Source organism: Rhipicephalus microplus, chromosome X (genome assembly GCF_043290135.1).
Source record: "Rhipicephalus microplus isolate Deutch F79 chromosome X, USDA_Rmic, whole genome shotgun sequence".
In the NCBI taxonomy this organism is placed as follows: Eukaryota; Metazoa; Arthropoda; class Arachnida; order Ixodida; family Ixodidae; genus Rhipicephalus; species Rhipicephalus microplus.
In genome coordinates this window covers 21,710,253-21,722,396 of record NC_134710.1, presented here as the reverse complement: position 1 = coordinate 21,722,396, position 12,144 = coordinate 21,710,253, and the positions used below count along the sequence as shown (strand labels likewise).

The window sequence follows — 12,144 nt, the reverse complement described above, 5'->3', positions numbered from 1 at the left end:
CAAAAAGATGGCACTCCTCTCGCAAAAATTCGCGGCACGTCTTCCCGTCGTCCTTCTAAGAAATCAATAAGCGAAAGCAGGTCAGGGTCACGGCGCTGCTCTTGTGAGATAGTGGCCGCGTTGATGACTCCCAAGAATGCGGCGTCCATAGACTCGTCATTAATAGCGGCAGGCTCAACGGGTGACCGCGAGAGACAGTCTGCGTCGGTGTGCTTCTTCCCTGATTTATAAATAATGGTCATATCAAACTCCTGAAGCCGAAGGCTCCAGCGTGCTAAACGGCCGGATGGGTCTTTCAAGTTAGTGAGCCAGCAAAGCGAGTGGTGATCACTGACGACCTTGAATGAGCGGCCGTACAGATACGGTCGAAATTTGAGAACCGCCCAAACCACGGCGAGGCACTCTTTCTCGGTAGTCGAGTAGTTCTCTTCCGTGCGAGAGAGAGCTCTGCTGGCATAGGCTATCACTTTCTCGGAGTTATCTTGCCATTGTATCAGTACGGCGCCCAGGCCTACATTGCTTGCGTCGGTGTGAAGTGCTGTTGGCGCTTCCTGGTCAAAGTGTGCCAGAACCGGAGGTGTTTGGAGGCGTTGGCGTAATTCGTTGAACGCTGTTTGTTCCTTTTCGCTCCAAAGAAAGGGGACATCCTCTCGTGTGAGCCGCGTCAGAGGCGCCGCAATAGACGAAAAGTTGGCGATGAATCGTCGGTAATAAGCGCAGAGGCCTAAGAAGCGTCTCACTGCTCTTTTGTCATGCGGTGCGGGAAACTTTGCGACAGCGTCGATTTTGTCCGGGTCAGGTCGAACACCTTCGTGGCTGACCACGTGGCCTAAGAAGCAAAGTTCGTTGAAACCGAAATGGCACTTCTCTGGCTTTAAAGTCAGGCCAGCCGAACGTATAGCTTGTAGAACTGCGAATAATCGACTTAGGTGTTCCTCGAATGTAGCTGAGAAGACGACAACGTCGTCTAGATAAACCAAGCATGTCTGCCACTTAAGTCCTGATAGCACAGTGTCCATTAAACGCTGAAAAGTGGCTGGCACTGAGCATAACCCGAATGGAAGCACTTTAAATTCATAAAGACCGTCGGGCGTCACGAAAGCAGTTTTCTCACGGTCTCTCTCGTCGACCTCTATTTGCCAATAGCCACTTCGCAGGTCCATCGATGAGAAATAGCGTGCATGCCGCAGCCGATCAAGAGAGTCATCTATACGTGGCAGTGGGTAGACGTCTTTCTTCGTTACTTGGTTTAACTTGCGGTAATCTATACAGAAACGCAAGCTGCCGTCTTTCTTTTTAACCAATACCACGGGGGATGCCCAAGGACTCTTGGAAGGCTGTATTACGTCATCTTGGAGCATCTTCTGAACTTGCTTTTGGATCTCCTCACGTTCTTTCGGAGCCACACGGTATGGGTTTTGACGGATCGGTCTCGTATTTTCTTCAATGATGATTCGGTGCCGTGTCAGTGGTGTTTGCTTGACTTTCGACGTGCACGAAAAACAATTTTTGAACTGGTGTATCAGCTCTAGTAGGCGCTGTTTTTCCGAGGCTGACAGGGTTGAGCAAATGTTGACAGACAAAGGTGTCGAGGCTGGGATGGTCGCCTCGTCCGGTTGCAAAGCGAAGCAATCTCTGGCTTGGTCCACGTCGTCGTAGTAGGCAATCGCGGTGCCCTTCTGGATGTGACGACGCTCGTTGCTGAAGTTGGTGATGAGGACTTCTGCCCGCCCATCAATTAGTGCCAGAATGCCTCTCGCTATGGAAACACCTTGCGTAAGCAATAGCGTGTCTATTCGCTCCGCTATCACCTCCTTACGGCACGGCCATTCACACAACACCGACACAAGGCAGCAAGATCTCGGCAGGAGCATCACATCATCGGCTACACGTAAACGTTGCAGTTGTTCTTCAGTGGTGGCGTCGACGTAAGGATGGGAGGAAAAGGTGACGATACGTTCTGGGATGTTGATGATAGCACCGTACTCTCGCAGAAAATCCATACCCAAAATTAACTCTTTACAACAGTCCGGTAAAATGACAAATGTGGCGACGAAGTTCGAATCATCGATTACGAGCCGAGCGGTGCATTTACCGGTTGGCGTCATTAGCTGCCCACCAGCACTCCTTATGCTCGGCCCACTCCACGGCGTCTTAACCTTCTTAAGGCGGTCGGCGAGCTCTTGTCGCATAATAGAGAAGTCAGCACCAGTGTCAACCAGTGCTGTTACGTGGTGTCCGTCTATAATAACGCTGAGGTCGGCACGTACAAATTCATTGGCAGTAGTACTCGTGGTTGTTGTCGTCTTCGTCATCAGCGTCGTCACGTCGTCTTTGTGTAGAGGCAAGGGGGTCTTTTTGGCGTCTCGGCAATTGGCAACCTTGCCCCCGGAGGTCGCGGCAGTTAGTTTCCCTGGCACGGGCTTGGGGAGCGGTTTCTGGTGGCGTCCGCGTATCTTTGGCGATTCGGGGAATTCTGACCTCGTGCAGGTGAGGGAGACCGCCAGCGACGACTTAGTGAAGACGCTTGGTTGGTCGGTAGGTGATCAGCACCATGGTCACGAGGGTCTTCAGAGTAAAAAGAAGCGGGCCGAGAAAAGTTTCCAAACCGGGTTTCTCGATGACGGCAGTAGCGCGAGATGTGGCCTGGTTCGCCGCAGTTGAAACAAAGGGGTCGACGGTCGGCAGTGCGCCACAAGTCGGTCCGACGTACTGGTGGTCGCCGCACAGGTTCACGCTGCCACCACGGCAAGGTAACGGGCCGCGGCTGAAAGGGTGGTTCTTCTGGGGCAGGCGGATGACGGCGCACGGCATCAGCATAGGACAGTGGACGTGGTTCGGGTGGTGGCGCCGGTGATGGAAAGGCTTGCCGTAGTTCCTGGCGCACGATTTCTGCAACAGAAGCAACTGGGGGATCGGTAGACGGAAGGCCGAGGGCCCGCAGCTCTTCCCGCAGAATTTGTCGAATCATTTGCCGTAAAGAGTTTTCGGAAACGGCAGCGTTTTGAGCGGCGGCACCAACAGGCGTTTGGTTGGGCAGGCGGTCAAAGTGGCGGCATCGTTGCCGGAGCGCCCGCTCAATGACAGTCGCCTCTTTGATGAATTCATCCACTGTTGTTGGCGGATTTCGTACAAGGCCGGCGAAAAGCGGTTCCTTAACTCCCCGCATCAGATGACGAACTTTCCTTGCCTCGGGCATGTCAGGGTCAGCGCGGCGAAATAGGCGGACCATATCCTCAGCGAACATGGCCACGCTTTCGTTCGGCTTTTGCATGCGGGCTTCGATCATCTGTTGTGCGAGATCCCGTCGGTCCGCACTCAGGAACGTCTCGAGAAGCTTTTGGCGGAAATCGTCCCAGGTTTGGAAAGTAGGCTCCCTGTTCTCGTACCATGTGCGAGCGCTATTTTCCATTGCGAAGTAGGCACGGCCAAGTTTTTCTTGCACGCTCCAACGATTCACCACAGCGGTCCGCTCGAACTGGTCGAGCCAGTCCTCGACATCTTCATACGGTTCTCCACGGAAGACTTCGGGAACACGAGGAGTCTCAAAAGTTACCTGGTAAGGGTGAGTCGTTTGGGCCGGGGCCGGGGGAAGATTCGCAGACGCTGAAGGGGCCGCCATGTTGGTAACAGGAGATGACGTCAAGAGTTCTGGGCTTAGGCCTAATAGGCGCCGGCTGAATCGGTGTACTGGAGTCGCAACAAGACGTTGAGGCTCCGGACTGGGTGTACGGTCCCGAACAACGCTTTCTTGCATCAGGTTGCAGGCCCCAGCACCTCCACCAGTGTCCCGACGTCAAGAGAGAGGTCGTACTAGAAGACGCTGAGAAAACAGCAGCGGGTCGGTCTTTTTGTTAACCGCGTGAGAGAGAGTTCCTCATCTTTGTCGTTGTTGCATTCTGCATAAAAGCGTGCAGATGCGCGTATGCGCTGTCGCCTTCGTCTTTTTCGCGGGACGCACGTGACAGTATGCATTTAAATACAGTATTTGACAGTTTTAGCAAAGAGTTGTTCCCGCACCGGTCCACATTGATGTGGTGTCTCGAAACCTAGCAGGTAACTGCTTTCACATTTTCTTCACATTTTCACATTTCACATTTTCACATTTTCTTTTTTTTCACATTTTTCTTCACATTTTCTTCATAAGTCCATCTTGCCAAAACGTGGTAGACTTGGCTGCAAAGTGACAATAAAGTAAAGTGGACGCACTACCATGCTCCGCTGAATTAGCTTTACAGCAGAGCGAGAGATTCATTGTATGTACCAATGTCCCGACAATCATTCGGTGAATCGGCAGATGCTTCGAATTCATCAGCAGAAAATATGCTTAGTGTTTCTTAATCAATGCAGTATGCTCATTTCTCTAAATAGATTATGTACCCTTTCAAGAGAAATATAAGCATGTTTGTTTTCACTGTTGTAAAAAAAAATTAAATGCCAAATCTGGAATATATGTGCAGAGAAATGCATAGCACCCTGACGGTTGAATCGTATCGGTTCCACTTCATTCTCATGGTCACACAAACTTTTTGCTATAAGACATACATACAAAAGAAGTGAAGTAAGTTTTAATTGTAAATAGCATTACATCACTTTGTTTTGCATTCAGTAAACAAGCATCGCTAGTCTCAAGAAGATGATTCAACTGGAGCAGATCCAAAGCTTGTATTTGCCATCATTACTATAGTGATTCAAACGCCCCTCAATGAGCGCAGCACAAACACTAGAATCAGATTCCCCTCCAGATTTTATAGTAAGAAGCTCTATGAACGCTACCAAAGTTACCGGGGGTAAGGAAACCGCAAGCTTGCACAGGAAAACACAGCTACAGATATAATTACTTCAAAATTGGCAAGACTGAGACATTTGCACTTATTTGTGACCTGTTACATTCCATCAATATGTGAAATGTTTACTTTTTTCCTTATTTACATAGCATGCTTTTCATTGTATCAGTAATCACTGCAACTGTGGTTACAAATCAACATAACAGCGTACATGTAGACATGACCACACTATTCAGTACACACTTCATTTGCTGCTCACCCATGACATTCAAATCAGCCATCACTTTGTGCCATCTTATGTCAGATAAAGCATCAGGTCTACTTTCTTGGTATTAGCGAGATCAGCTGTTCATTAGTTAGCCTACTAAGCTCAAGGAGCTTAGAGCTTGATGATAGATATTAGAAATATTGCAATATTTAGTGCAAAATACACTGCTGTCGAAGCGTCCAAACACGAGTCTACAGCAAATACAAGCATCAGTTAGGAACTTGATTGATTTGTGCGGTTTAACGTCTCGAAACCACCATATGATTATAAGAGATGCCGTAGTGGAGGGCTCCGGAAATTTCGACCAGCTGGGGTTCTTTAACGTACACCCAAATCTGAGCAGACAGGCCTACCGCATTTTCACCTCCATCGAAAATGCAGCCGCCGCAGCCGGGAATCGAACCCGCGACCTGTGGGTCAGTAGATGAGTACCTTAGCCACAAGACCACCGCAGCAGGGCATCAGTTAGAAACTTATGGGTCAGACAGTACATGATGGCTGTGATCAATGAAGAAAAATAGTCTTTTGGCACCCTTGCATGTTTCCATCAACAATCTATCATTGCACTGCATTTTGTCATACCACATCCTTTTTTAAAACCTGCCTGCTCTTTCAACATCTCAATCTGTATTGAAGATTTCTCTGTAAGAGCTTTAAGAGAATGCAATGGGAAAGAATGCTTGAACTACAGAACCATCGTTCTACATTTCAAGCATTATTTTACCCTGCCCCTATTACTAGTAGATCAGTTTTTTTTTCCCTCGTAGACTGGAAAAGAGATCTCTAGCAGGCTACTAGTATGAGCAAATTCTACAGGCTCTCTTTTGTTACTAAATGTAATGCTCCCCCCTTTCAAGTACTGAGCTTCAACCCTTACTTGTAACATCATGCACATTAAATGTGTCATTTATTCCAATTTGTTCAGACCTTTGGTCTATTTTCGTCCAGTGGAGTCTCAATAAATGAAAACTGCTTTAATGAACCATTACCCTCATGTATGGCTGGTTTTGTATTCATGCAGTGGTTAATTAGGTATGTCAATTAAATGGGACCTTTATGTTTACAACTCCAGACAATGAAACTGCAAGCACCTGGATACAAAACTTAACGGGCCGTTTCAGTCATTGCCAGTGATATGCATTAGCAACATTGCAGCACACAGTGGTGTTGCACTCTTGCACTTTTGCACTTTTGCTATTGGCCATGGTCAATTGTCCACAGTTTGTGCTCAAGACATGCTTGTAGCTCACTTTAGTGACTCTGGTCAGTGAGCTTTCGGAATATTTTTGTGCAATGAAATGTCTGCACAAAAAGCTCACAATACAGACAACTTGAGAGTAATGGCATGAAAAAAAATGATGTTCTCTGAGGTGTACCATCCCAAAAAGCAGCTTTATAAGGATCACTAAGAAAAAAGCAAGCATGCTGCAGGACCCTTCAGTCAGCTATGCATCACGAGGAGGCATATATGTTGCACAAATTGGACACTGTTACAATGAAAAACTTGAATAGAGTGTTAGCATTTCGAGAGTAGTAAGTGATCCTGTTCTAACTCATGGTCAAGACAGTGGCTGTTGGCCATACTTTGGAAATTGAAGCATTGAAAACAAATATTGCAGCCAGTTGACAAAAAGTCACAGCTTTGCCGCAAAGGCGAAGCAATGAACGCAATAGCAACAAATTGGAAGGTCACACACAGAATGGCAAGCAGATCAATACGTGCCCCGTGTTTCTCACGCACAAATGACGCATGAAACGCACTCCCAGGTACAGATGAACACGAATAAGCATCTCAGTTGTTACTTCACTGGGTCTGAAAAGCGCGCCCTTTTCACCAATTGAGGCTGTGCGATGATTGCAGTGACCTTTGTGCACCCCGCAACTATAACAGAATCTTTCCAGTGCAAGCCCAACGCCAGCCAAGACCCGGGAGATAAGGGCGCGTGAGAGATCGTCCACTCTCCTCCTCTCTGCAGGCCAAAGTACCCCAGGTGGTAGAAATTTCCGGAGCCCTCCACTACGACGTCTCTCATAATCATATGGTGGTTTTGGGAGGCTCACCTCACATGTCGATCAATCAGGCCAAAGTACACACGAGAGATGAGAGCCGCCGTGCGCTCATTGCGCCATCTTGCTGATAATGCTGAAAACAGTTTAAACGTTGAAGGAGGTACTTCTCGGTGGCTAATGCTTCGCATTCACGAAGCGGAGGTCCCACGTTCTATTCTGCCCGCCAGAGTCTTTTTTCTGGATTTTTTTTTTCTTTGTGTTTTCATAAATGTAGGTACGCATACATATACGGTGCATGGCATCAAGGCCGACACCCACGTCGACGGCGCAATCCAGCCGACAGTGTCCATATAATTGCTATCGCAATAAAAAGATTCTGAAAGCTGCCGCAGTTGTGTGCATAAGAAGCAAGTGCATAAGCATGCTATATGTTCACCACAGGGCAAAATAAATGTCCTTTCCTGGACATTAATTTCAAAATGTTATTGTCCCTTTTTTTTTGCTGGTTTACTTGTTTTGTTCATATTTTGTCTAAAATTGAGCACAGTCGTGTGATCATGTGTGGACCATTTGTTTGTTTATTCTTCTTTAATCATTGTTTCTCTCCCATTTGATTATCTTGCGTACTTGCTCAGATGACAGGAAAATAAAGCATCAATTGCAAGAGCACTCTGATGTGCGTGTTTGTCTCCCTTGTGTCTTGGCTGTGTTGCAAAATCTAGTATGCAACTGTGACTTGTTCTCAAAGCTCTGGCCATTACTGATATACCACTAATGGCCACAAAAGAGTGCTGGTCACAGCATGCATCTGCAGAAACATACCTTTTCATTAGTCTTCTGGAAAACCTCCACAGCCAGCATCTTTAACGGCCCACAGTAAAGGCCAGTGCTTGAATTATGAAAACTCTCAAGAGCAGCATGCGTCTTTCCACTGTTGGTAGGTCCAGCATGAAAGATCACTTTTCGCTGGATAGCACGTGCCTCGGGATACCTGCCAAGTAAAATGGTTTCAATATCACTAACAGGCACTCACGTAGTTAAACATTCATAGGGCAGCCTCTAAATTGAATAGAGACATGCTTTTCTTAGGGAGCCTGGCAATCTTTCCTTCCCTCTGGCACTCTGATTGAAACAGTATGTGCTCAGGCAACAATAAGAGGTTATGTAATTATAGATCACACACATGACAAGTCATTATGAATCTTCAACAAGACAGTCCTTGAAAGAAGGTATGGCCAAAAAAGTTACAATAGTAAGAGAAAATATTTTCAAGAAATAAAACTCCTTATGCCTTAAGGTTACAACACAGAGTAAAATGTAGTTTGAGTGCACAACTAGTTTCTCAGAACAACAGAAACAGTCTTACCAGTTTCCTGGATGCCTTAAATCACTGATCTTCTGCAGCTCCTCCATGCATTCTAGGTGTGGGAAGATTTGTCTTGCATGTTGAAGAAAATAGGGTACGAGGTCGTCCAAGTGCCCTGCGTATGTGCAATCAACTCAAGCATGCAGGAAGTACGATCATTCGCTAAAAAGTGTTGTGCTACATACTGCTGCCTTGAAGAAGGTCGCTGAAAATTATATGCAAATCAGCAGGAAGCTGCTCCGATTCCATGCAATACCGTCGAAAACTTACGAAGGCTTGGTGAAATAAGCGAGCTGAAAGCAAGAAAAGATAGTCACATATTCGTGTTGTGCTACAGACAAGCTGTCATTCAACGCTGCTCGTAATGTAGTGAAAGAAAAATGCGGCTTACCGTCTAGACCATTCTCTTCACTCCATTTGATAACCTCCGGGCGTTTACTAAATTGGTTTAGCAGCTTAAGAAGATCCTCTGTAAAATCAGCACTGAATTAAGTTTGGCAAACTTCACGAAGCTCTGTAACGTTAGTAGCGATAGCATTAACAATGACTTTTGTTTGGGAAGAGGTAACGTAACGTATGTGGGCGAGCAGCAATGTATACAAATTAGACACAACCACGAAGAGCACACTTACCTTTCTTTAGCTTCGTGGTCAGCTCTTCGCCAACATTGATATCGTCCGGGTTGTTGGACACCTTAACCGGAACTGGCATGAATAGCGACGATACACTGCCTTTAGTGCTTTTATGGCGAGCGTCTCTTTGCAGGCGAATGTACTGAAATCGTCTTGATAGAGACCACAGGCTGCCGCTTGGAGTTTCACTTGTGCAAATGTGAATGTGCCTAGATGATCCAGTCGCTGTCCGCGTCATGCAGCGACAGACGGATGCAGAGCTCTGAAGAGGCAATTTTAACAAACGCATTTTCGTCCCTTACACGAGCCACACGGGATTGAATTTCACTTAACTAAGACACGGAACTAAAAAAATCGAGATAACCTTCTAGCGACAACCCCACAACGTGACCATGGCAGCGACCATCTTAACACGGAACCGGAAGACTGCGTCTTCAACAACTAGAAGTAGTTTCGGTTTCAGGAAGCTTATGTGCCCCTAGCGGTTGCCGGGTGTCATTTTCTACAAAAAGCATGGCCTCCAAGCCGCGTGTTTAAAACCTTTGAGGCCATGCAAAAATACCAGGAGAAAAATCGTCCTTGTGTTAGCTTGCGCTAAATATGGCCTAATGTCTTACGGACACGGCCGTATTTCTGCCCTTGTGGTCTAGTTGGTTTATATGCGTGCTAAAAGCAGCGCTAAAAATCTAGGCGTCACCACGAAGTGAATGATGACAAGTGGGCGAAGCACTCTGAATCGGTCTTACCATAAATCACCCGCGATATTGCCCACTCACGCATATAAATAAGTGACAACGCGCGTACTGCAACGTGTTTTTGCCGTTGAACCGCCGCTTCCTGCGCCCTCAACTCCTCGAGTAGCAGCTTCATTGTCGGCGTTGCCGTTTTGCCACTGCCTCCCGAGCTTTCAACTCCGGAGTAACTTGCTGTTTGCTGTCAGCGTGCCGTTGAACCACCTCGTGCCGCTTTGCCTTTTGTGGGCGTGGGCGCTTTCACGATCGTTTTCATCCATGGCTAGGGTCAGGGGTTGTGGAAGTATATTGTATAGGGTGCCCTAACTACGTCGTGTAATATACATAGTGTGCATGGGCGTCACACAGCGCCGATTCGTCACTTCCGAAATGCGCCACCGACATACCAGGGTACCTACTGACCCCGTGGCTGACCACTGCCGTGTTGTTTCCTCGTGCATGCGCCCGTTCAGTTTTGCCTAGCGATGCAAGTATGAGCAATTATCAAGTGCTGGCGAAGCAAGTTGATATAGCAGTCTACGAATATGGAACAGAGCATCGACTGTCCTCTTTGCCGGAAGGTATTACCTCTAATTGAGAACGCACATTGCGATTTTTCGAAAAGCCTGCCGGTCTCTGGCGACATCGTGCGTTTACCAGAAAACCACCTCAGGAAATATCCGGTTAGCTTATTCTTGCGTGGTTTAAGCGTTTGTTGTAGGCCGCGGCTGCTTGGGTTCCAATATTTTATGCGGATAAAATTATTCCGACGAAGCGCTCGCAACTCGGGCACAGTATTGTCAAGCCAGGTTGCAGTCTGCAAGCCTGAACTAATTTTATACGCTAGTCAGAGCGTTCTGTTTTGATCACGAGAGAAAACTGGATTCCCGTTAAAAGCGCGTAGGCTTGTTCTTCCCACTTCATTAAAGGCAATGTAAAGCTCAGCGCACACTAATGGCACAGAGACGATACTGAGACTTTAGATTAGTCGAAGGTCCTGGTTACCGGGAACACATCAGTCGCTGTCGTCTTCCACTCGTTGCAGATAGCGCCTCCGGAGCAGAGCAACAATGATTATGATGCCATTCCGAGTGCTCAACCTCAAGATAATCGAAGAGACATTGGCAAGAAGTTTAGATACCGACAGAAAATGAAGGATCATATGTAGATGCGACGGAAAAAAGAGTATTTGTTAGAACTGTGGGCACTTCACCTATACCCGGCTCACCCCAGCAGCAGCCCCCGAGTAAATGACGTGGTGATAATCGAAGAGGGTGGCATTTCCATAGGAGTCTGGTCCCTTGGGCGAATCAGGGACGTTTACCCTGGACAAGGCGGTACAAAACGAGCTTGTCGAGCGCAAACTCAAAACGGAAAGTTTTCCAGAAAACCAGTACAGAAATTGCACAGGCTGGAATTGAGCGACGCTACTGGAGGGCGGGAGTATGTTGGGAAAGAAAAGAAATAAACGTGTGCAGGCTAGCACTGGAAGAGAAGAAGTTGGAAATAAGAAACGGTGTTCGGTCTGGTTTCTTCGCCGATCGGTAGTTTTCCTTTACAGTAACAAAATGTAATAAAAATCAAAACAAGAAAGGATAACCACACAGACGACTTGATGGAATGACATATTGCAAAAAAAAAACGAAAAAAAGCAGTAGAGACTAACAGGGGGGAGCACACATTAATTGGACAATGAAAACTGCGGATGGCATAGAATCAAAGAAGTACATTTCGCGAACACTTGCGCCGTTATGTACAACGTCGCTACTTACTGATCAAATTATATCTGAAGATCGGCAGCGAATGAGTCAGCAGATTCTGAGGACACTAAGCCCTATTGAAGGTTATTCTATAGTTCAATGACCGATAGAAATGTATTGCAATGGGTGATAAAGGGCCTGATACTCTAGTCGTAGTTTGTTCCTGCTGTACACTGATATGATGGTTCAAAGTACTCGTGCTTTTTTTTTATATATTGATACCGTCGTGGTAAAGTAGACAGAGAAATTTTAAAGCAGCAATGCGACGCCGGATTGCGAAAGTCTGAATGTCTGCCCTATTGTGTAAAGCGGTTATGCTAACACCACGCGAATACTTGGAATACACAAATCGAAGCGCTTTATTTTGAATTCTCTCCAGTTGGTTAAGAAGATAAATTTGGTGTGGGTTTCAGACAATACTGCCGTATATTTAAGGATCGGCCGTACGAGGACTTTATAACTGGTTAGTCTGACTTTGGCAAATGTTAGAGCAAGTTTTCTGCGAAGATAACCCAACTGTCCGTATGCTTTTGTGCACTGGTTAATGTGAGCGTCCCATTTTAACGTGTTCGTGATGATAACGCCCAAGT

At 46.8% G+C, this 12,144-nt stretch overlaps 1 protein-coding gene across 1 annotated transcript in view; it reads right to left on the bottom strand.

Moving 5' to 3' along the window:
• The window catches only part of Suv3 (Suv3 RNA helicase), a 70,602-nt gene extending 61,110 nt beyond the window's left edge, over positions 1–9,492 (bottom strand). Inside the window, exons 1-5 of the mRNA XM_037426662.2 lie at positions 9,064–9,492; positions 8,823–8,900; positions 8,617–8,724; positions 8,432–8,546; positions 7,888–8,056 (exon numbers count right to left, since the gene is read on the bottom strand). Of these exons, the coding sequence (XP_037282559.2) occupies positions 7,888–8,056; positions 8,432–8,546; positions 8,617–8,724; positions 8,823–8,900; positions 9,064–9,352 (759 nt within the window). The 5' untranslated portion in view covers positions 9,353–9,492. The remainder of the gene's footprint in view (positions 1–7,887; positions 8,057–8,431; positions 8,547–8,616; positions 8,725–8,822; positions 8,901–9,063) is intronic.
• Positions 9,493–12,144: the final 2,652 nt, after the last annotated feature.